At 46.2% G+C, this 24,774-nt stretch overlaps 1 protein-coding gene across 1 annotated transcript; it reads right to left on the bottom strand.

The window, feature by feature from the left end:
- Positions 1 to 563: 563 nt before the first annotated feature.
- Positions 564 to 23,852, bottom strand: LOC142295892 (uncharacterized). Its single transcript, XM_075339007.1, has 3 exons — positions 23,733 to 23,852; positions 23,452 to 23,613; positions 564 to 3,157 (listed from the first exon to the last, which is right to left on the bottom strand). Exons 1-3 carry the CDS (start codon positions 23,815 to 23,817, stop codon positions 1,782 to 1,784), a joined length of 1,623 nt encoding a protein of 540 aa, XP_075195122.1. The 5' UTR covers positions 23,818 to 23,852; the 3' UTR covers positions 564 to 1,781.
- Between the last annotated feature and the right edge of the window lie 922 nt (positions 23,853 to 24,774).

The following is a 24,774-nucleotide window of genomic DNA, read 5'->3' as shown; positions in this document are numbered from 1 at the left end:
CCTTCCTTGTTGTCCTTGGGTTAGCCTTGACTCTTCGGACAAGCCTGGCCTCGGCACGGGAGGAAACTTTCAAAGGCTGTCCAGGTCGTGGAAGGCTAACAGTAGTTCCATAAGCCTTCCACTTCTGGATGATGCTCCCAACAGTGGAGACAGATGGGCCCAACTCCTTGGAAAGGGTTTTGTACCCCTTGCCAGCCTTGTGACCCTCCACGATCTTGTCTCTGATGGCCTTGGAATGCTCCTTTGTCTTTCCCATGTTGACCATGTGTGAGTGCTGTTCACAAGTTTGGGGAGGGTCCTAATTAGTCAGAAAAGGCTGGAAAAAGAGATAATTAATCCAAACATGTGAAGCTCATTGTTCTTTGTGGCTGAAATACTTCTTAATACTTTAGGGGAACCAAACAGAATTCTGGTGGTTTGAGGGGTTGAATAATAAATGACCCTCTGAATAAACTTTTCACAATTTAAAAAAAAAAAAAAAAAAAAGAAATAACATTCTTTTTTGCTGCAGTGCATTTCACACTTCCAGGCTGATCTACAGTCCAAATGTCACAATGCCAAGTTATTCCAAATGTGTAAACCTGCTAAATCTGCAGGGGGTTGAATACTACTTGTAGGCACTGTACACAGCAGATCACACACAGCCGATCACAGATACAGACAGCCGATCACAGATACACACATTCGATCACAGACACACACAGCCGATCACAGACACACACAGCCGATTGCAGAAAAACACATCCGATCGCAGACACACACACAGCCGATTGCAGACACACACAGCAGATCACACACACACACACAGACACACACGCGCACACACACACACATCACATCGCATCCAGCACTTACGGCAGCAGGGAATGAGAGCAAGTCACGTGTCCGGCCGCAGGTCCTGTTCGTGGCGCTGCACCGCACTGCCTCTTAGGATTCTCCCGGTGAGAAGAGATCGGTGTCGCTGGATGAGGTGAGTGTGTATGCGATCCGATGTGTGTGCGATCCGATGTTTGTGTGTGATTTGATGTTTGCGTGTGATCCGATGTTTGTGTGTGCGATCTGACTGTGTGTGCGATCCGATGTTTGAGTGTGAGATCTGGTGTGTGTGTGAGATCTGATTTTGTGTGTGTGTGTGTGTGTGTGTGATGTGATGTGTGATCACTGCAGGTCCTGCCGCTCAGTGTCGGATGAGTGATTGCCGGGTGCCGCTGTGTACAATGAAGTGTCCTGCAGTATCTGTAACTTTTTTAGCTGCACGGACACTTCATTATTGATCCGGGACTAGGGCTTATTTTCGGGGGAGGGCTTATATTTAAGCCTTTCTCCGAAAATGCTGAAAATCCTTGCTAGGGCTTATTTTTGGGGGAGGTCTTATTTTTGGAAAAACACGGTATAAATGTTACACAAATACCTGTAGGTGTTTCTTACATGATAGCAAATAGCAGAATTTATAGCTGCATGCTAGGAAAAGACAGTCTGTGTCTTCCAAGATTACTCACACCCCACATCGGTTTCTTTGATCCAGCAGTTTTCATGAAATCTACCACAACCTGTCAGATTTGCCGGGTTTCAAAACACTAAATCCTTCCTTACTGAAACACTATATTCTGACATAAAAATGGTTTCTACCCTGTGTGAACTTTTAGATGCTTCACAAGACTTCCTTTCTGGGTATAACATTTGCTACATTCTGAACATGAACATGGCTTCTCTGCTAAGTGAACAAATTGATGTTCTTTAAGAACTGATTTCTTGTTAAAACATTTCCCAAATGCAAGACATCAAAATGGCTTCTCCCCTGTGTGAGTTATCAAATGATTAAAAAAACCTGATTTATACTTGAAACATTTCCCACATTCTGAACATGAATATGGCTTCCCTGCTGTGTGAATTCTTACATGTTCATTAAGACTTGACTTCTGGCTAAAATATTTCCCACATTCTGAACAAAAAAATGGCTTCTCCCCAGTGTGAGTTCTTAAGTGATCCAGAAGATTCGATTTCCTCTTAAAACATTTCCCACATTCTGAACAAAAAAATGGCTTCTCCCCTGTGTGAGTTCTTAAGTGAACCAGAAGATTCGATTTCCTCTTAAAACATTTCCCACATTCTGAACATGAAAATGGCTTCTCCCCTCTGTGATTTCTTAAGTGATCCAGAAGAGTCGATTTCCTCTTAAAACATTTCCCACATTCTGAACATGAAAATGGTGTCTCCCCTGTGTGAATATTTAAATGCATCACAAGACTTGATTTGTGCCTAAAACATCTTCCACATTCTGAACATGAAAATGTTTTTTCTTCTGTATGAAGTTTTAGATGATTCAAAAGACATGATTTCTGACTGAAACATTTCCCACATTCAGGACATAAATGCGGCTTTTCCCCTGTATGAATTTTTAAATGTTTCACAAGACTTGATTTGTAAACAAAACATTTCCCACATTCAGGACATAAAGCTTTCTCCCCTGTATGAGTTCTCTGGTGTTTAACAACATCCGACTTTTTGTAAAAACATCTCCCACATTCTGAGCATGAATACGGCTTCTCTCCTGTGTGAATTCTTAGATGTTGCACAAGACTTGATTTCTGAGTAAAACTCCCCCCACATTCTGAACATGAAAATGGCCTCTCCCCTGTGTGACTTCTAAGATGTTTTTTTAGTGTTGATTGCATGCTAAAACATTTCCCACATTCAGGACAAGAAAATGGCTTCTCCTCTGTGTGGTTTCTTGGACGGCTTTTAGGGGAACCTTTAGGCATAATGCAATTTACATGTACCAAAGATGACAATGGTTTCTCTCCTGTGTGAGTTTTCTGATGTCTAACAAAATCAATTTCTTTGATAAAATATTTCCCACATTCTGAACATGTAAATAAGCTTTCCTTTCTGGGAATTTGGTCATTCAAATGAAGATTAGATTTCTTGTTAATATAATTCCTCGTTTTGAGTATTTCGTCCTGGTTATGTCCAGTTGTTTGATTGCCAATTGGTGATTGATTTTTGTGACTAGTAGTATCAGTGAATATGTGGCCGCTGTGAAGGACTACGGGGACATTTAGAGTTTCTAAATTACTTTGTGTGTAATTGTTTTCTTTTACTTCAAGATACGGAGATAAAGGGAGATGTCCGTGGGAGTCTCTCGTACAGTCTTCACCTAGAAAAAAAACATTTACTAAAGCAAAATAATTGTCATTCTTTAAAAAATATCCTGAAAATTAGAATCATGTACAATTTAGACAGGCATTATACGATCTAGAGCAGGGGTCTCAAACTCGGCTAGGTGTATGTGCCGCACAGAGGAAAAAAAAAATAATTTGGGGGGCCGCATTCTTCGCGGGACAAAGTGACATTTTTATTGGTACCATATATATATATATATATATTTATTTTTTTTACACACTTTTGGATCACTGGTTTTGAACATTTTTCACTTGTTTATTATAACAAACGTGCACATTCTTTATTTAAATAGAAATATAAATAAAAAAAAATGTGATTGTAAAAAAAAATGTCATGCCTTATTTTGAATTTTTTTTTCACATTATCCCTTGTTTCTAATAGTCTTACAATTAGCACCATATAGTAATTTTGACCAACATCTTTTAGTAATGTTCCCCATCTTGTAGTAATGTGTCCATCCTTGCCCCCTTGTAGTATTGTGCCCCATCCTAGTCTCCATCCTACAGTAATGTGCTCATCCTTGTCCCCATCCTTGTAGTAATGTGCCTCATCCTTGTTTCCATACTACAGTAATGTGCTCATCCTTGTCCCCATCCTATAGTAATGTGCCAATCCTTGTCCCCATCCTATAGTATTGTGCCCCATCCTTGTCCCCATCTTATAGTAATGTGTCAATCCTTGCCCCCATCCTATAGTAATGTGCTCACCTTGTTCCCATCCTATAGTAATGTCCCTATCCTATAGTAATGTGTCCATCTTGTCCCCATCCAATAGTAATGTCCCCATTCAGTAGTATTGTGCCAATCCTTGTAATGTCCCCTTCCTGTATTAATGTCCCAATCCTATAGTAATGTCCCAAGCCTTATCCCCATCCCATAGTAATGTGCCCACCTTGTCTCCATCCCATAGTAATGTCCCTAGCCTTGTCCCCATCCTATAGTAATGTGCCCACCATGTCCCTATCCTATAGTAATGTGCCTACTTTGTCCCCATCCTATAGTAATGTCCCTACCTTGTCCCAATCCTATAGTAATGTGCCCACCATGTCCCTATCCTATAGTAATGTCACCAGCCTTGTCGATGTGAAGCCCCGCAAACGCTGTGTCGGTGCATTACCTTCAGGGACTCCACTCAGCTGGATCTGTCTGGTCACAGGTAGGAAACCTTCTTTGTAGTTTGTCGTGACGCCACTCTCAGATTTGCGGTCAGTGGGGGACCGCCACTGCAGGTTGAGGGACGCCTGGGGCTGATGGTGAGTGCAGTTAGTTGGAATAGCCTCCTGAGAGTGAGGCAAGCCCCAGGGCCCTGTGTAGATGCGTAGAACTACAAGGCGCAGAATGACTCAACACAGGCAGGATGTCTTTCAGGGTTTTTACTCACAGTTGATGGCAGGGTGAGTGACCCGGGCGTAGCTGGGATGAACCAAGTGGGAACCAGGTGTCCTTCAGGCTGACTTGTGAGGGTGACTACTAACTCGCCTTCCTTAGCCCTTGGTGGTTTGGGGTAACCCCGACTTTGAGTCCCTATGGGGGTCACCCAGGGAAGATGCTGCAGCCTCTCTCCCCTTCGTTTGCCGTTTGCTTGTCGCCTGGACCAGGCCACTCCAGCTGCTTGCCTCCTGTGACCTATGGGCCCTAACTGTGGCTACGTGGCTGCGGCTTTTGTGGTGTTGTGGCGTGGGCTTTGAGAGCCCCACACCGGCAGGTTTAGCAAAAGAAAGCTGGATCTATCTCCGCTTCGGGATCTGCCGCCCGTTTGGGCCTGGTACTCTCTAGCAGTCTCCTTACTTCCCACTCCGTTGCTCTCTCTCTAGCTGAAGATGGATTTCGGGTAGCACTCCTAGTTGACCGTTCTCCCCCGTCGGTAGCCACTGCGCGGACGCTGTCAGACTACAGCAGCCCACGGGATCTGCTCCTCACTCGAGCTCCCTGGACTCTGCACTGCCTGGCTCACATCTGGGACCTTCACATCTGCTCCTGTCTGAGCTTCACTTTCCTGCTCCTCACTCCTCCACACTCTGCTGCAGACTGTTTACTCCTCCTTCTCTTTTCCCTTTTTTGCCTGCCTACGCCACCTAGCAACCAGATTCTCTTACCACACCCCTTGAGAGGAGATGGAGGCTTTTGGCCCCCTCCACTATTCCAGTGAAGGTGAAGGCTTTTCCCCCTCCTGGGATCCCCAGGGGTCCTCTCATGGGTACATGTGTGAGACCTGATCACTATGCGCCTGTGTTCCACACCCCGGTCAGCCTTCTGGATTACCTGTGTTGTACTGTCCCCAGCATGGGTGCAGTACTCAGTGGTGCCTGACCAGGTCAGGGGCGCCACATCCCCATCCCATAGTAATGTGCCCACCTTGTCTCCATCCGATAGTAATGTCCCTAGCCTTGTCCCCATCCTATAGTAATGTGCCCACCATGTCCCTATCCTATATTAATGTGCCCACCTTGTCCCTATCCTATAGTAATGTCCCCATCTAATAGTATTGTGCCCATCCTTGTAATGTCTCCATCCTATGGTAATCTGCCCACCTTGTCCCTATCCTATAGTAATGTCCCCATCCAATAGTATTGTGCCCATCCTTGTAATGTCCCCATCCTATAGTAATGTCCAAATCCTATAGCAATGTCCCCAGCCTTATCCCCATCCCAAAGTAATGTGCCCACCTTGTCTCCATCCTATAGTAATGTCCCCAGCCTTATCCCCATCATATAGTAGTGTGTCCACCATGTCCCTATCCTATAGTAATGTGCCCACCATGTCCCCATCCTATAGTAATGTGCCCACCATGTCCCTATCCTATAGTAATGTGCCCACCATGTCCCCATCCTATAGTAATGTCCCCAGCCTTGTCCCTATTCTATAGTAATGTACTGATCCTTGTCCCCATCCTATAGTAATATCCCCAGCCTTATTCCCATCACATAGTAGTGTGTCCACCTTGTCCCCATCCTATAATAATGTGCCCATCCTGTATTACTGTGTCCCATCAGTGTCCCCTTTTACTAATCTGCCCATGTAGGTCCTCTTCTTGTAGTAATGTGCCCTTTCCTGGTCCTCTGCTTGTAGTTATGTTCCATACTGGTCCCTTAATGTGCCGTTCTTCACATACAAAAAACCCCCATTCTTCTCACCTTTCCCGCGTTCCCTCATCTCTGCTTCTTGCTGTCTGCTGGCCCATGTCTCCGTTGACTATCGCGGCCGGTGCAGGGGCCGAAGCCACTGTCAGTGATTTATGTCAGATGAATGTTTTCCCGGCGCTGAGTGCGCAGAGTCCAGCTCTTTGTGCACAAAGTTTCCAATGCAGCCATAGCCGTCCGCCAATCAGAGGTAAGCAGCTGAGGTCAGGCGGTTTCCATTGGAGGAATAGTTGTGCACAGAGCGCTTGACTCTGAGCGCGCAGCGCCGGCAAAACATTCATCTGACATAAAGGGCAAACAGTGGCTTCGGCCCCTGCACCGGCCGCGATAGTCACCGGGGGCACGGGCCTAGGCGCCGCACCAAGCAGCCTGAGGGGCCGCATGTGGCCCGTGTGTTTAAGACCCCTGCTCTAGAGAATAATATCAAAATTGTGGTTAAACATGTATAAAAGAGCGAGACTTATGCGGGCTTTGCAGGCTGCGACATCGGTAACAATGTGTTACCGACGCTGCAGCGATAGTCCCCGTCGCAGGTGCGATATCTTGTGATTGCTGCCGTAGCGAATATTATCGCTACGGCAGCTTCACATGCACTTACCTGCCCCGATCTGGTCGGCGACCCGCCTCCTTCCTAAGGGGGCAAGTCGTGCGGCGTCACAGCGACGTCACACAGCAGGCGGCCAATAGAAGCGGAGGGGCGGAGATGAGCGGGACATAAACATCACGCCCACCTCTTTCCTTCTGCATTACAGCCGGGACGCAGGTAAGGTGATGTTCCTCGCTCCTGTGGCTTCACACACAGCGATGTGTGCTGCCGCAGGAACGAGGAACAACATTGTACCTGTCGCTGCAGCGGCATTATGGAAATGTCGGACCCTACACCGATCATACGATAACGACGCTTTTGCGCTCGTTAATCGTATGTAAAAGGGTTCACATACTGCGATGTCGAGAGCGACGCCGGATGTGCGTCACTTTCGATTTGACCCCACCGACATCGCACCTGCGATGTCGCAACGTGCAAAGGGCCCCTAAGGGCCCAAGAAGATTACCTGATGTACCAGCACATGAAGCAATGATACATGATAGGACGTTTTCATGACAAAGAGCTGAAGAATTTACTACATTTGTTCCTTGTTTCCTATATTCAAGTATCTGCAAAACAAATCTTAATGGCTTCAACTGAACAACAGAATGACGTCAGCTCCGGTGACTTATTTTAAGAAGTATCATTGCTCCAGGCTTTTCTGTATTACTTTATTAGTTCCTATGTTATTATTCTCAACCGTGTAGCTCCTAATCTTGACTTGTTTTCCTGCCTCGTCCTTTTCATGGTTTCTCTTGTACATATTGTTACGTTTCTGGCTCTGATCCTCGGCTATTAAGTGTGTTCCTTCCCAACCTTCTGACCCGACACGTACTGAACGCAACGCTGGAAATGATTTTGACAATGCTTCTACAGAATCAGGGTTATTGATGCTAATCTGTGACATTTCTGGAATTTGCGACCTTCGAATCTTCCTGCTGAAAAGTCTACATTATTTTGCAAGAATTAAAAGTTAAAGGGGACCTGTCACCCAGGGAAAACCCTTATGAGCTGCGGCCACCACCAGTGAAGCTCTTATATACAGCATTCTATAATTCTGTATATAAAAGCCCAGGGGACTCTGTAGAAGGTAAAAAAATCTTTATTATACTCACCAAGGGGGCGGTCCGGTCCTATGGGTGTCGCTGCTCTTGGTCCTCCTCCATCTTGTGCGACCTCAAGTTGAATCCCATGTGCATGACGTGTTCTGCATCATTCACACAGATGCCTCCATTGTGCTCCTGCGCAGGCGCACTTTCACCTGCCTGACTGAGGGCACATCAAAGTATTGTAGTGCGTACGCACGGGCGGCCTTTGGTCTTACCTCGCACCTGTGCATTACAGTACATTGCTTTTCCCTCAGCAGGGCAGATCACAGTGTGCATGCGCAGGAGTGGTCTTTAGCCTTTCCTCATGCCTGCGCATTACAGTAGATTGCTCTGCCCTCAGCAGGGAAGATCACAGTGTGTATGCGCAGGAGAGGTCTTTGGCCTTACCTCGCACCTGAGCATTACAGTAAATTGCTTTGCCCTCAGCAGGGCAGATCACAGTGTGCATGCGCAGGAGCGGTCTTTGCCCTATCATCGCGCTTGCGCACTACTGTAGATTGCTTTACTCTCAGCAGGGCAGATCACAGTGTGCATGCGCAGGAGCGGTCTTTGCCTTTTCATCGTGATTGCACACTACTGTAGATTGCTTTACCCTCAGCAGGGCAGATCACAGTGTGCATGCGCAGGAGCACAATGGAGGCCTTTTTGTGAATTATATAGGACACGTCATGCACACGGGCTGGGCAAGAGGATGGCAATCGCACAAGATGGAGGACACACTTGACCGAGAGCAGCGACACCCATCGGACCAGACAACCCCCAGGTGAGTATAAGAAAGGTGTTTTTTTAAATTCTACACAGCGGCATGGGCTCTTATATACAGTATTCTGGAATGCTGTATATAAGGGCTCACTCATGGTGGCCGCAGCTCATAAGGGAAAAACCTGGTGACAGGTTCTCTTTAAACGAGGGGAACCTTAAGACCTCACATACTAGTCTAAAGCCTGCTTTACACGTTGTAATTTCGCATACGATATCGTATGCGATTTGCAACGCCCCCATCGTATGTGTGGCACGTTCAATTTGTTGAACGTGCCGCACAAACGATTAACCCCCGTCACACATACTTACCTTCCATACGACCTCAATGTGGGCGGCGAACGTCCACTTCCTGGAGTGGGAGGGACGTTCGGCGTCACATCGACGTCACGCGGCAGCCGGCCAATAGATGCGGAGGGGCGGAGCTGAGCGGGACGTAAACATCCCGCCCACCTCCTTCCTTCCACATTGCTGGCCGGGAGCCGCAGGACGCAGGTAAGATCTGTTCATCGTTCCCGGGGTGTCACACGCTGCGATGTGTGCTACCCCGGGTACGATGAACAAGCTGACGTGCAATTCTAGAGAAAGGGACGATGTGTATGCGATGAACGTTTTCACGTTCAATCGCAATCGCACGTACCTGTCACACACTGCAATGTACCTTACAATGCCGGATGTGCGTCACTTACGACGTGACCCCGCCGACACATTGTAAGATGTGGGCCCGCTCTACACGCTGCAATATCGTTACCGATATTGCTAGCGTGCGTACCCGCCCTCATCGGTTGTGCGTCACGGGCAAATCGCTGCCCGTGGCGCACAACCTCGTTAGGCTCCGTCACACGTACTTACCTGTCTAGCGACGTCACTGTGACGGGCGAACCGCCTCCTTTCTAAGGGGGCGGTTTCCTCAGTGTCACAGCGACATCACTAAGCGGCCGCCCAATCAAAGCGGAGGGGCGGAGATGAGCGGGACGAACATCCCGCCCACCTCCTTCCTTCCTCATTGCTGGCGGGACGCAGGTAAGGTGAGGTTCCTCGTTTCTGCGGTGTCACACGTAGCGATGTGTGCTGTCGCAGGAACGACGAACTACATTGTTCCTTCATTAGTAACGATAATTGGGAAGAGGGGGCCATTTCACACATCTGGCATTTCACCGGATCCGGCATGCATGCAGTACAGTACATTCATTTACAGTGGAAGCGCGACACCATGCGGTTGTGTGCTTCACGCACAACCACATTTGTCCGCATGGTGTCGCGCTATGGGATACATACCGTACTCATAAAGCAGTTGAAGAAGAATAATTACTTTCTTTCTATGTGACATCTTCTACAATAATTTTTCTACCTGTTCTATTTCAGCTCCTAAGGTACTGGAGATAACATGTGCCTTGAGAAAATTGTAACACATCTAAGAGAAGACGAGAATTCAACCATTATTGTCTTCACCATTTACTCATGTTTGGATTTTATCTTCTCTTACAGAAAGGCTGTCCGAAACTACCTCTTCATTAAGCCGAAATCTTGATCTGCGCATGCGCCACATCCCGTGCCATTTTATTGAACACAGTTTGTAGAATCGCACTGTGCAAAGTCTTCAATAAAATGGCACTGGATTGTGTGCACGCGCGGATCAAGATTTCGGCTTAATGAAGAGGTAATGGAGCTGAAATCTCAACCTGCACATGTACCGCACACAGCGCCATTTTGCCCACAGAATCACTCTGCACATGCGCTGCCTACCTGTCAGGCTAGGTACAGGGAAGCACCAAGCGAACGGTGAAAGGGAAGGGAATGGGAAGACTTGGAAGAAAAGTTTTTTGTCATCTCACCAAACCGAATCACAATCTCCTATATGTATGGAACCACATCCTGATCAAATGGTAGCAGTCCAATAAAGTGAAGAAAAGGCTCCAGGAAAATGTAAGTAAAAATTGCTTGCCTTTATCCCATTGCATATATAAAACTTGAATACAAACATAGGGGGTAAGGGGAACCGACAACACGTTTCAATCGGAGCTGCGTTCGAAATGCGTGGGCGGTTCCTCTTACCCCCACCTCCCCACGTTTGTATTCAAGAGAAGGGAAACCCTGTGGAAAGGGAAAATGTTGACCCCTGACTAAACCTACTGCTGCTCCCTGGGGTTCCTCACCACCCTAGATAGGTTCTACACCTATGTGCCGAGCCGGATATTAGACCCTAGGTTTCCCTAGTGCTGGACCCTAAATCGGGAATGGATGGGATGAGCTCTTTGCCAACCGCACTAAACACTATAGACGATACAAGGAGGACACACAGGGGGAAAATGCATGAACTACTTACGGTATCCACAGGTGACTCAGGTAGAAGTTCAGCAAAGTTGTCAGCAACAATACCACAGAGAAGTATAAGCTACCTGCCTGCAACCAAGGCTTGAATGAACTGAAAAGTTTTCTTGCAAAGGTTAAAGGTGAAAATCATTGGCTATTATGGACTTCATTCACTAGTCCAGTCAGTGCCAGATTTTGCTAGGATTTTAACCATCACAGCAAGTATCCCCTACATGACGTGTACACTCCCTGACAGAAGTTCTGTCGCTTATCCATGTTATGTAAATACAAGCTTATAACCTGACTTTAAATTCATCCATTGGTTTTATAAATTACTCTTTTGAAAGCTGAAACCCTCCCAAATCTGTTTTAGGTTATGAAAATAAAGTTGGTGCAAAGATGAAATATTGATCATTTAATGAACAAAGGTCAGATTTTGGCAAGACAAAAGTTTTGTCGCCCACAGAAAGTAATGTGAAATTTAAACAAATAATTAACTTCTAATACAAATATATGTTGCATAACATTGGTGAATGAAGCTGTGGTGCTATTAGAGCCATATTTAATATTTTGTTTGACTTCCATGAGCTTGAAGGACTGCATCCATGCGGCTCAACAATGATTCATACAATTTATTGATGAAGTCATCAGGAATAGCAAAGAATGCATCTTACATGCCTCCCAAAGTTCATCTAGATTCTTTGGTTTTGTTTTCCAAGCTTCCTCTTTCATCCTATCCCAAACATGCTCAATGATGTTCATGTCTGGTGACTGGGCTGGCCAGTCCTTGAGCACCTTGATCTTCTCTGCCAGGAGGAACTTTGTTGTAGAGATGGATGTATGAGATGGAGCACCATCCTGCTGCAGAATTTGACCTTTTCTATGATTGGGAATGTAAGAGGTAGCTAACACTTCTTGATATTTTAGGCTATTGATATTGCCTTTCATCTTGCAAATGTTTTGCACACCCCCATACTGAATGTAAACCCAGACCATGATCTTTCCACCACCAAACTTAACTGTTTTCTGGATCCATACGAACTCCAGTAGGTCTCCTGCAGTATTTGCAGCGGCTGTGGTGTAATTCAACTGAAGATTCATCAGATAAATCCACCTTCTGACACTTTTCCCAGCGTCCATATGTTTAGCAGGCTGTGGGACTTGGCAAATGCCACACGGTTTTTAATTGCCTTTTGTTTAGTGCTGGCTTCTGGGCACTGATTCGACCATGGAGGCCATTTTGAGACAGAATCCTACAAACTGTTCTAGTTGACACAGGGACTTGAGGTGACCAGGCCTTTTGGAGCTCTGCTGCAGTGGACGAGGGGCTGGCTTTGGATTTTCTAACCAACAAACGTTCCTCCTGAGCAGTTGTCTTGCGGCGTCTGTCGGACCTGGGCTTGTCAAAAACATCTCCAGTCTCTTCATTTTTTTTCAATTCTTTGTACTTGACGCTGACAAACATTAAAAGGTGCCAGCCACCTCTGCAGTGGATCTGGTCTTCAGCCTCTTGATAATCAGGTCTTTGGTCACAGGGGGGATTTTTGGCATGTTGTCAGAGGTCAAGTTGCTCTTCAACTGAAGGTCTGGGGTGCTGGGTTTCTTTTTATACACACCCACTAATTAACCAATAATTTAGTGAGAACAGGTGAGGATGTAAATTAGGATTGGGTGCACTATATGACAAGGCGACAAAACTTTTGTCTTACCAAAATCTGACCTTTCTGTGTTCATTAAATGATCAATATTTCAGCTTTGCAACAACTTTATTTTCATAACCTAAACCAAATTTGGGAGGGTTTCAGCTTTCAAAAGAGTAATTTATAAAACCAATGGATGAATTTAAAGTCAGGTTATAGGCTTTTAGTTACATAACATGGATAAGCGACAAAACCTCTGTCAGGGAGTGTATCACATGTCATCCATATAACACTTGTTGAAAACTAGGCTTATGGTAATGTCACAAACAGCCTGAGAGATCACAGAGATATCCCACCACTGCCATCAACTGTCAAGAAGATAGCTGTCATACTAGGTATGGGGGGGTACCACGCATATGGCGACAGGGAAGGGCAACCCTGAGTTTAGATAAGGGAGAGATGGTGATCCCCGACCAAACCTTTCGCTGGCCCTTGGCTCCCCTGACCACCCTAGATAGATTCTGCACCTATGTGCCGAGCAGCATACCTGGCCATGGCTGACCCTGAACTGGGCCCTAGGTAAGTAACAGATGGGATGAGCGCTTAGTCAACCTCACTAAGCTCTAAGACACTGCTATGACGGGGGTGAAGTGAAGGAATAACTAGGCCAGTTACTGGAGAACTCACATATAGAAGATAATAGAGTCTGGCTCACTGTTTATATAGTAGGTGCACCGAGGAAAATATTGCAGTATACAAAAAGGTTAACTCGGGCACACAAAATGATGAGAGTCTGAGACAAAATGATGCTTGAAAATCAAATTGCTTGTTTTTATTGGTACAAAGGTAAAAAAAATTGGGTTCTAACGTTTCGGCCTTGACATACAGGTCTTCGTCAGAGATAATCTATAATGAAAATATACAGAAAAAAAAACCATGAAGATATACAGAAAGAAAAAACATATTAGAAAGTACACAGAAGTCACATTTATCTATCGCATATATGCGTTGTGTCTGAATGTACAAAGATGATTCAGGGTGATCGAATATAAAAACAAGGTCTATATATTGATGCATAGTAGAAAGCAGAATCAAAACGAGTTGTGCGTTCCATATATGTATAACAATGAAGTATGAACATTTCATATCTAGAGGAGGAAAAATTGGAACAATAACCATACAATAGGTTAATAGAAGTATATAAAACGTACCTATATGATCATAAGAGATATGAATGCGTATTTCTCATGTATGAGAGATCCAAATAGAGCAATGTGGTTTCCTAAAAAATAGACATGGACTTAAGCGGGCTTTACACGCTGCGACATCGCTAATGCGGAGTCGTTGGGGTCACGGAATTTGTGACGCACATCCGGCCGCATTAGCGATGCCGTTGCGTGTGACACCGATAAGCGATTTTGCATCGTTGCAAAAACGTGCAAAATCGCTAATCGGCGACACGGGGGTCCATTCTCAAAAATCGTTACTGCAGCAGTAACGAAGTTGTTCCTCGTTCCTGCGGCAGCACACATCGCTGCGTGTGACGCCGCAGGAACGAGGAATCTCCCCTTACCTGCCTCCCGGCCGCTATGCGGAAGGAAGGAGGTGGGCGGGATGTTACGTCCCGCTCATCTCCGCCCCTCCGCTGCTATTGGGCGGCGGTTCAGTGACGTTTCAGTGACGTCGCTGTGACGCCGCACGGACCGCCCCCTTAGAAAGGAGGCGGTTCGCCGGTCACAGTGACGTCGCCGGACAGGTAAGTATGTGTGACGGCTGTGGGCGATGTTGTGCGGCATGGGCAGCGATATGCCCGTGTCGCGCAACAGATGGGGGTGGGTACCCACACTAGCGATATCGGGACCGATATCGCAGTGTGTAAAGTAGCCTTTAGTGGTTGGACCCGACATCTGTATCTAGAAAAGTTGCTAGAGAGTGAGAATTGTCCTCTATAGAAGTTGAAAAATATAGAAGAGTAGAAGGAGGCAGAGGGATGGTAGCAGAGGTGCAGAGTCATGGGGCGGGAGCAAGGAGAGATAAAAAGTGGACAATGGAATTGAAGAATAAGAGGAAAAAGAAAGGAAAAAGAGGAAGAAAGAAGAAAAGAAAAAAAGGGAAAAAAAGAGAGAGGTCAGAGTAAAAGGTGAGTACATAAAAGAGTACCTTTGCTGTTGACCAATGTAAATATGCCAAGAAGAGGGCAGGAAGTCCAGAGTTGCTATCAAAGTTGTGGAATCCACTACAAAGTGCTGTGTTAAAAGATGAATAACGAGAAAAATCGGTCACATGGTGAGAGAATACCCGTTGCCCTGGTACATTGGGACTGGATCAGAACACTGGGAAGTGTACATACCCTATAGGTTCATGAGAAGAAATCTACGTGGGAGTGCTGGCGTTGAAATATCCTCACAACAAAGAGGGCAGTAATTGCCAGATGTAGTGACATAGGAGAGCCTATAATAAGACATCTACTTTTGAGTGGTATGTAATGCTGTTTTCTCACTACTACTAGGATTGTCCTCTTAATGTATTTATACACTCATACACTGACATATATTTGTACTCATAGGCTTTCATATGTTACTACATTTGGCAATTATTGCCCTCTTTCTTGTGAGAACATTAGCAACGCCAGCACCCTCACGTAGATCTGCGCTAATCTACTCTCGAGCGGTATGTAATGTAATTGGTTTCACTAGCACAAGTATTGTCCTCTTAAAGGTGTGTATATACTCATATATTGGCGTATATTTATACCCATAGGCTCTCCTATGTCACTACATCTGGCAATTACTGCCCTCTTTGTTGTGAGGATATTTCAATGCCAGCACTCCCACGTAGATTTCTTCTCATGAACCTATAGGGTATGTACACTTCCCAGTGTTCTGATCCAGTCCCAATGTACCAGGGGAACGGGTATTCTCTCACCATGTGACCGATTTTTCTCCTTATTCGTATCTTTTAACACAGCACTTTGTAGTGGATTCCACAACTTTGATAGCAACTCTGGACTTCCTGCCCTCTTCTTGGCATATTTACATCGGTCAACAGCAAAGGTACTCTTTTATGTACTTACCTTTTACTCTGACCTCTCTCTTTTTTTCCCTTTTTTTCTTTTCTTCTTTCTCCCTCTTTTTCCTTTCTTTTTCCTCTTATTCTTCAATTCCATTGTCCACTTTTTTATCTCTCCTTGCTCCCGCCCCATGACTCTGCACCTCTGCTACCATCCCTCTGCCTCCTTCTACTCTTCTATATTTTTCAACTTCTATAGAGGACAGTTCTCACTCTCTAGCAACTTTTCTAGATACATACGTCGGGTCCAACCACTAAGTCCATGTCTATTTTTTAGGCAACCATATTGCTCTATTTGGATCTCTCATACATGAGAAATACGCATTCATATCTCTTATGATCATATAGGTACGTTTTATATACTTCTATTAACCTATTGTATGGTTATTGTTCCAATTTTTCCTCCTCTAGATATGAAATGTTCATACTTCATTGTTATACATATATGGAACGTACAACTCGTTTTGATTCTGCTTTCTACTATGCATCAATATGTAGACCTTGTTTTTATATTCGCTCACCCTGAATCATCTTTGTACATTCAGACACAACGCATATATGCGATAGATATATGTAACTTCTGTGTACTTTCTAATATGTTTTTTCTTTCTGTATATCTTCATTATAGATTATCTCTGACGAAGACCTGTATGTCAAGGCCGAAACGTTAGAACCCAATTTTTTTTACCTTTGTACCAATAAAAACAAGCAATTTGATTTTCAAGCATCATTTTGTCTCAGACTCTCATCTTTTAGTGTGCCCGAGTTAACCTTTTTGTATACTGGAGAACTCACAGTGAGTTTATGGTATATATCTCTGAGATGAGGTTATGGAATATATAGTTGAAACCACAAGTTTACATACACTATCTAAAAAGACACATATGCATGCTTTTCTCACTATCTGACATTTCCCGTTTTAGGTTAATTAGGAACCAAAATTATTTATATTTGCCAAATGCCGGAATAATGAGAGAGAGAGAAAGTTTTAAGGCATTTTTATTACTTTCTGCAAAGTCAAAAGTTTACATAGTACTATGCCTTTAAACAATATTGGACAGCTGATATGATGATGTCATGTCTTTGGAAACTTCTGATAGGTTTATTGGCAACATCTGAGTTAATTAGAGACACACCTGTGGATGTATTGTAATGCACACCTGAAACACATGGATTCTTTGTGTAGCATCATGGGAAAGTCAAAAGAAATCAGCCAAGATCTCAGGAGGAGAATTGTGGACTTGCACACATCTGGTTCATCCTTGGGTGCAATTTCCAGATACCTGAAGGTGCCTCGTTCATCTGTGCAAAAAATTATATGCAAGTACAAACAAAATGGGAATGTCTGGCCATCATACCGCTCACGAAGGAGATGGGTTCTGTGTACCAGAGATGAACGTGCTTTGGTCAGACATGTACAGATCAACCCAAGAACAAAAGCAAAAGACCTTGTGAAGATGCTGGTGGAAAGCTGGTAAGATTGAGTCACTATCCACAGTGAAATGAGTACTCGATCAACATAGGCTGAAAGGCCACTCAGCCTAAGAATACCATCCTAACTGTGAAACATGGGGGCGGCAGCATCATGTTGTGGGGGTGTTTTGCTGCTGGAGGGACTGGTAACTTCACAAAATAAATAGCAGCATGAGGAAAGAAGATTATGTAGCAATAATGAAGCAACATCCTCAAGACATCAGCCAGGAACTTAAAGCTTGGGTGGAAATGGGTTTTCCAAATGGACAATGACCCAAAGCTACTGCCAAACTGGTTACAAAATGGCTTAAAGGGGTGGTTCACCCATTTTTTTTATTTTCTGTAGGAGTTCTACTTACATTTCTAGGCGTCTTCTCCATTGCTTCTGTTTCCAGTTCTGCACTGAGCGGCGCTATCCTGCACGCTCAGTGCCGGTCACATGACCCCCTGGAGCTGTGGCCGCCAGCATCCTCTGACGTCCCGGCATTTCCGGGCTCTCAAACTGGACGGGTACGTCAGAGGAGGCTGGCACCACTCAGATTGAGTGACAGGGCTGTGGGCGGTAACTACCGCACATCACAGCCCAGCATCGAGGGGAGGAGCCGGAGGACGTCAGTGTGGAGCCGGCGTCCTGCACGTCCTGCGTCTTCAGCTGAATCCCCCCCTGCACGTAAGTATGTGATCACACTGTCCCACCCGCCCGCTCTGCTGCGATGTCAGGAGAGCGGCCGGTGTCGGGCAGTGTGATCATCTGCTCCTCCCAGCAGCAAGACACTGACAGGCATGTCACCGCTGTGCTCTGCCCATCTGTCCAGCTGCATGGGACCCAACTGTCTGCACTCTGTCACCTGCACCACAAGTCACAGAGTGGAGACAGTTGGTGACAGAGCACCTCTGCCCCCCCCGTTCTTTCCCCACTCTCTTCTCTCCCCCCACTCTTCTCCCCCTCCCCTCTTCCCCCTCTTCTCTGCCCCCCTCTTATCCCTCTCTCCTCTCCCCTCTCTTTTCCCTCGCTCTCTTCCCCCCCGCGCTCTCTTTTCCCTCACCCCCGCGCTCTCTTTTCCTCCCCCCCGCGCTCTCTTTTCCTCCCCCACTCACTCTCCCCCCCCTCTCTCCCCCCCTCTCTCTCTTCTCCCCCCCTCTCTCTCTTCTCCCCCCCTCTCTCTCCCACCCCTCTCTCTTCTCCCACCCCTCTCTCTCTCTCCCACCTCCTCTCGTCTCTCCCCCCCCTCTCTCTCTCTCTCCCACCCCTCTCTCTCTCCCCCCCTCTCTCTCTCTCTCCCACCCCTCTCTCTCTCCCCCCCCTCTCTCTCTCTTCCCCCCCTCTTCTCCCCCTCTCTCTCTTCTCCCCCCCTCTCTCTTCTCCCCCCCTCTCTCTCTTCTCCCCCCCCTCTCTTCTCACCCCTCTCTCTCCCCCCCCCTCTCTCTCTCCACCCCCCTCTCTCTTCTCCCCCCCTCTCTTTTCCCCCCCCTCTCTCTTCTCCACCCCTCTCTCTTCTCCCCCCCTCTCTCTTCTGCCCCTTTCTCTCTCTTCTCCCCCTTTCTCTCTCTTCTCCCCCCCCTCTCTCTCCCCCCCTCTCTCTCCCCCCCCTCTCTCTCTTCCCCCCCCTCTCTCTCTTCTCCCCCCCCTCTCTCTTCCCCCCCTCTCTCTTCCCCCCCCTCTCTCTTCCCCCCTCTCTCTTCTCCCCCCCTCTCTCTTCTCCCCCCGCTCTCTTCTCCCCCCCGCTCGCTCTCTTTTCCTCCCCCCTGCTCGCTCTCTTTTCCTCCCCCCCGCTCGCTCTCTTTTCCTCCCCCCCGCTCGCCTCTTTTCTTCGCTCTCTCCTGGCATGGTCAGTACAGAAATCTCTCCATCGTGGAGGGTGAGAGGGAGTAATAAACATGGAGTCCCTACTGTGTCTGTGTATTTATTTCTAATAAAGTATTTTTCTCTGTGTGATGTCTTTTTTTTTTTTTTTAAACCCTTTGTTGGAGATTCCTTAATGGCCAGGTTAAACTTGGCCCTGACATTAAGAATCTCGGGCTTTATACCAGCTGGTAAAAACATAGCTGGTATTAACCCCTTATTACCCAGCGTGCCACCTGCCACCAGGGCCACTGGAAGAGTTGGATACAGCGCCTGAAGATGGCGCTTCTATAAAAGCGCCATTTTCTGGGGCAGCTGTGGACTGCAATTCGCAGTGGGGGGCCCAGAAAGTTTGGGCACCCTGCACTGTGGATTCCAATCCCCAGCTGCCTAGTTGTACCTGGCTGGACTCAAAAATTTGGCGAAGCCCACATCATTTTTTTTTTTTTTAATTATTTCATGAAATTCATGAAAAAAAAGGGCTTCTCTATATTTTTGGTTCCCAGCCGGGTACAACTAGGCAGCTGGGGGTTGGGGGCAGCCCGTAGCTGCCCGCTGTACCTGGCTAGCATACCAAAATATGGCGAAGCCCACGTCATTTTCTTAAAAACGTTTTCAGGGAAAAACCTTTATAAAAAAAAAATGCTTCCCTGCATTTCTATTGCCAGTGAAAGTAACACCAAGCAGCGGGGGCTAGCAGCCAGTAGCTGCTTTGGTTACCCTTAGCAATAGGAAATGCAGCGGGAGCCCACAAACAATGTGATTTTTTTGTTTTTTGATTTTTAATGAATTTTTTTAAAAAAAAATCGGCATGGGCTTCGCCCATCAAGCACCAGAGCATTTTACTTCTCATTCATCCCAAGTAATCAGATGACTCCAGTGTCGGCCGATTACTTGTTCTGTGTCCCCCTGCATCCATCGCAGCGTGTACGGGCTGTGAGGTCAGCGGAGTGGAGACAGTGACATGCTCTGCTCTGACACATAGTGTGCTGCATGTCACTATCTTTCTCCACTCTGGTACTTGTTGTGCAGGTGACTGGATGCTACATGTCACTAACTGTCTCCACTATGGGACTTGTTGTGCAGGTGAGAGTGTATACAGTTGGTACTATGCAGCAGAAATCACAGAGTGGGGCAGTTAGTGACATGTATCATCCGGTCACCTGCACAACAAGTCCCAGAGTGGAGACAGTGACATGCTCTGCTCTGACACATAGTGTGCTGCATGTCACTATCTTTCACCACTCTGGGACTTGTTGTGCAGGTGACCGGATGATACATGTCACTAACTGCCCCACTCTGAGACTTGTTCAGGTGAGAGTGTATACAGTTGGAACAATGCAGCAGAAGTCACAGAGTGGAGCAAGTTAGTGACATGTATCATCCGGTCACCTGCACAACAAGTCCCAGAGTGGAGACAGTGACATGCAGCACACTATGTGTCAGAGCAGAGCATGTCACCAACTTGCTCTGCTCTGTCACCTGCGGTGCTGCATGTCACGTTTTTGCCGCGATTTGGTGCGTTTTTTGCTGCGTTTTTGCTCACTGCGTTTTTAATCAGTGCACAATGCCATTAAAGATTGTTGATGAAAAAAAAAAAGGTCTGATGTCATTTCCTTATTCAAAATGTTCATTGTATGCAGGAGAGCAGACAGCAGCTGCAGAACTACAAGGCTCAGCATCTTCCATTCACTAGTGTATGCAGGAGAGCAGACAGCAGCTGCAGAACTACAAGGCTCAGCATCCTCCATTCACTAGTGTATGCAGGAGAACAGACAGCAGCTGCAGAACTACAAGGCTCAGCATCCTCCATTCACTAGTGTATGCAGGAGAACAGACAGCAGCTGCAGAACTACAAGGCTCAGCATCCTCCATCCAGGACTGTATGCAGTTTTTTACCCAAAAAGAAAAAAAAATGACATGGGCTTCGCCATATTTTTGTATGCTAGCCGGGTACAGCAGGCAGGTACGGGCTGCCCCCAACCCCCAGCTGCCTATTTGTACCCGGCTGGGAACCAAAAATATAGAGAAGCCCTTTTTTTTTTTAATTATTTCATGAATTTCATGAAATAATTTTAAAAAAAATGACGTAAGCTTCGCCTAATTTTGTTGTCCAGCCGGGTACAACTAGGCAGCTGGGGATTGGAATCCACAGTGAAGGGTGCCCAAGCTTTCTGGGCACCCCCACTGCGAATTGCAGTCCGCAGCCACCCCAGAAAATGGCGCTTTCATAGAAGCGCCATTTTCTGGCGCTGTATCCAACTCTTCCAGCTGCCCTGATGCCGGGTGGCTAGCTGGGTAATAATGGAGTTAGGGCTAGCTGTATATTATCAGCTAGCCCTAAGCCCGAAATTCATGGTGTCACGCCAATATTAGACATGGCCACCATGAATTTCTAGTAATGATAAAAAAAAAACACAACAAACAGAAAAATATTTTTATTAGAAATAAAACACAACACAATTAGTGACTCCATCTTTATTGAAATAAACCCCCCTCCGCAGTAATCCTGGGTTAGGGTCCCGCGCCGTCCAATCCGGATCCAATATCATCTGATCGGTTTGCTGGAAGGCAAAGCGATCAGATGATGTGTCAGGTTAAACTACGTGAATCACATGACACATCAGCTGATTGTATAAAAGCCGATTATACAATCAGCTGATGCATCAGTAGAAAAAAAAAAAAAATAAAATAAATACTCACGTCTGTGCTGATTACCGGCAGCTCCTGCAGCGGAGTCTGATCCTGGCCCATCACTGCAGGAGCTGCCGGTAATCAGCTGATGAAGTCCCCTGACGGCAGGATCAGCTGATAGCCGGCCGGGCGCGAAAAAGCCGGCGACACCACGAGAATCGATCAGCTGATGCGTCAGGTGACTGCATCAGGTGATCCACCGCCAGGTCCTGCAAGCTTTGTACGTGCCCCGGAGAGAATGCACACAGCCAGAGCGGCGGTACCGAGACAGGGGCTGGAAGCAGGCATGGCACCGGGACCCTGCAGACAGGTGAGTATGACATACACACACACATACACACTCACACACACACTGTATATATACACACACACACTGTATATACGCACACACACTGTATATATACACACACACACACACACTGTATATACGCACACACACTGTATATACACACACACACACTGTATATACGCGCACACATACACATACACTGTATATACGCGCACACACACTTTCTTCCCCTGGCTGTGTAGAGCTGCTGCTGTCTCTGTGTGATTGCTCTCAGTGCACATCCACTGGGAAGAGGCAGGGAGGAGGGTTTGGTCGGAGAGCAGAGTGGGTGTATTAGACACAATGGGTGTGTTAGATAAGCTAGACACCGCCCTAGAGCCACAAAGAGTTCTGGGACTTGTAGGAACTGAACACAGGAAGTCAGAGGAGAGATTAACCCCATCAGAGCTGGAGCCAGCAATGACCGTGTGCTGCTAGTGCACAATAAAAGGTAATTTTGCTGAAAAAACATAATAGATGTGTTGAGGGGCACATATTAGCAAGATTTATCAGAAAAAAAAAATCAGTTTTGGTAACTGGACAACTTCTTTAAGGGTAAAGTCAATGTTTTGGAGTGACCATCACAAAACCCTGATCTCAATCGTACTGAAAATTTATGGGCAAAGCTGAAAAGGCCAGAGCGAGCGGCGACCTCCAAACATGGCTCAGCTACACCAGATCTGTCAGGAGGAATCGGCCCAAATTCCACAACTATTGTGAGAAGCTTCTGGAAGGAGATCCAAAATATTTCACCCCAGCCATACAGTTTAAAGGCAATACTAATACTAATATACTAATGACATGGATGGAAACTTTTGACTTTGCAGGAAATAATAAAAATGCCTCAAAACATTCTTTCTCTCTCATTATTGTGGAATTTGGCAAATAGAAATAATTTTGGTTTCTAATTGACTTAAAACAAGAAAGGTTTATTCTGATTTCATGTCAGATAGTGAGAAAAACCTACAGATGTGTCTTTATAGAGAGCGGAGGGAAAAACCTGCAGATGTGTCTTTATAGAGAGTGGAGGGAAAAACCTGCAGATGTGTCTTTATAGAGAGCGGAGGGAAAAACATGCAGATGTGCCTTTATAGAGAGCGGAGGGAAAAACGTGCAGATGTGTCTTTATAGAGAGAGGAGGGAAAAACATGCAGATGTGTCTTTATATGGTTAGTCAGGATGATTACCGCCAACTCCACGATAGCAAAAAGAACTACTAGCTGCCATCACATGTTGGACACTCTTTAAAAGGTAGCGTATGGCTTCAGGGATGTGATTTATAGAGCAAGAAAAAATATCCATGAAAAGCTCTTACCAGTGACAGATACCATTATGGGTTTTTCGATATCACTCTTTGTTTGTAATTTCATCTTCTCTACCTCATGATTATGGGGGACATTTTCCTCCTTTTCTGGCCGATCCTGGGAATATAGAGGACGGGGACTTCTCTCCGGGGGATTTCTCTGACTGGATCCATCTGTAGGAAATAACGGCAGTGATGAATACATTGTCTGTATGTGATGAGCAGATGATGGGGAATCTAGACGACTCTCAGCCCTGTCCTCTCCTCTACAGCCCAGGACGCTCTCCTCTTACCCGGGGATGTGATGGGCGGGGGATCCTCCATCATGACCTCCTTGTACAGATCCTTGTGTCCTTCTAGATACTCCCACTCCTCCATGGAGAAATAGACGGTGACGTCCTGACACCTTATAGGGACCTGACACACACAATGAGCCGTCATTACCAGACCCCTCCCCCGGCAGCGGTATTGTATAATGTCCCAGCATTCCCGGCAGCGCTCACCTCTCCGCTCAGCAGCTCAGTGATCCTGTGGGTCAGTTCTAGGATCTTCTGCTCATGTATCAGTGAATGAGGTGGAGGCTCGGTGATGGCACTCGGGGTCCTGCTCCGCCCTCCTGACACACGGGGGGTCACACACTCCCCAGACGACGTCTTCACTACTGTGTGATCCTGTGTATGGGGAGACGCCGGTCACTACACAGAGGCTGAGAATCCTCCACCTTCCCCGTCATTTCCCTGCTTTATTCCTAGAGATCAGAGGGATGTGATGTGAAGCTCTCACCTCTCCAGTGATCCAGTAGATTATCTCCAGGGTGAGGTCTAATATCCGAGCCGCCATGTGGTCTCTGTCCTGCTCCATCCTCGGGGGGGTCACTGATGGGGAGGACCAGCGTCTAGTAAAGGGAACGAGTCCTCCTGATCATAAGGAACCTGAGGACACAAGGAGATCTTGGATGAAGTACCTCTCGATTTAGGAATTATAGGACTGCGCAGATCATACAATGAAGGTTTCAGCTATTGTCTTCTACCATGGGGAAAATAAGTATTTGATGAGGTACAAGAGGGCACGCCTGTTGTGATGGAATTTTTAGTATAAACCCTTTCCCAATGATAATTGATACACTGCCGATTTTGCAGTTTTCCCACCTACAAAGATTGGAGAGATCTGTCATTTTTATTGTAGGTAAATTCAACTGTGACAGAACAAAAAAAAATCCAGAAAATTCCATTGTATGATTTTTATATACTTAACTTGCATTTTACGGCTAGAAATAAGTATTTGATCCCCAAGCAACCAGCGAGAATTCTGTCTTTTACATAGCTGTTATTTTTT

The sequence above is a fragment of the Anomaloglossus baeobatrachus genome, chromosome 3, assembly GCF_048569485.1.
Source record: "Anomaloglossus baeobatrachus isolate aAnoBae1 chromosome 3, aAnoBae1.hap1, whole genome shotgun sequence".
Lineage (NCBI taxonomy): Eukaryota > Metazoa > Chordata > Amphibia > Anura > Aromobatidae > Anomaloglossus > Anomaloglossus baeobatrachus.
Note: the sequence above shows the minus strand (reverse complement) of the source record. Positions and strands in the feature narration are given on the sequence as shown.

What these genes read in the sequence shown, in the direction of transcription:
- LOC142295892 (XM_075339007.1), bottom strand. Translation starts at nt 23,817, where the DNA reads ATGGAGGAGTGGGAGTATCTAGAAGGACACAAGGATCTGTACAAGGAG. An exon ending in CCCGCCCATCACATCCCCGG is followed by an intron (nt 23,614 to 23,732) that starts GTAAGAGGAGAG and finishes TATTTCCTACAG; the next exon opens with ATGGATCCAGTCAGAGAAAT. An exon ending in CATAATGGTATCTGTCACTG is followed by an intron (nt 3,158 to 23,451) that starts GTAAGAGCTTTT and finishes TTTTTTTTCTAG; the next exon opens with GTGAAGACTGTACGAGAGAC.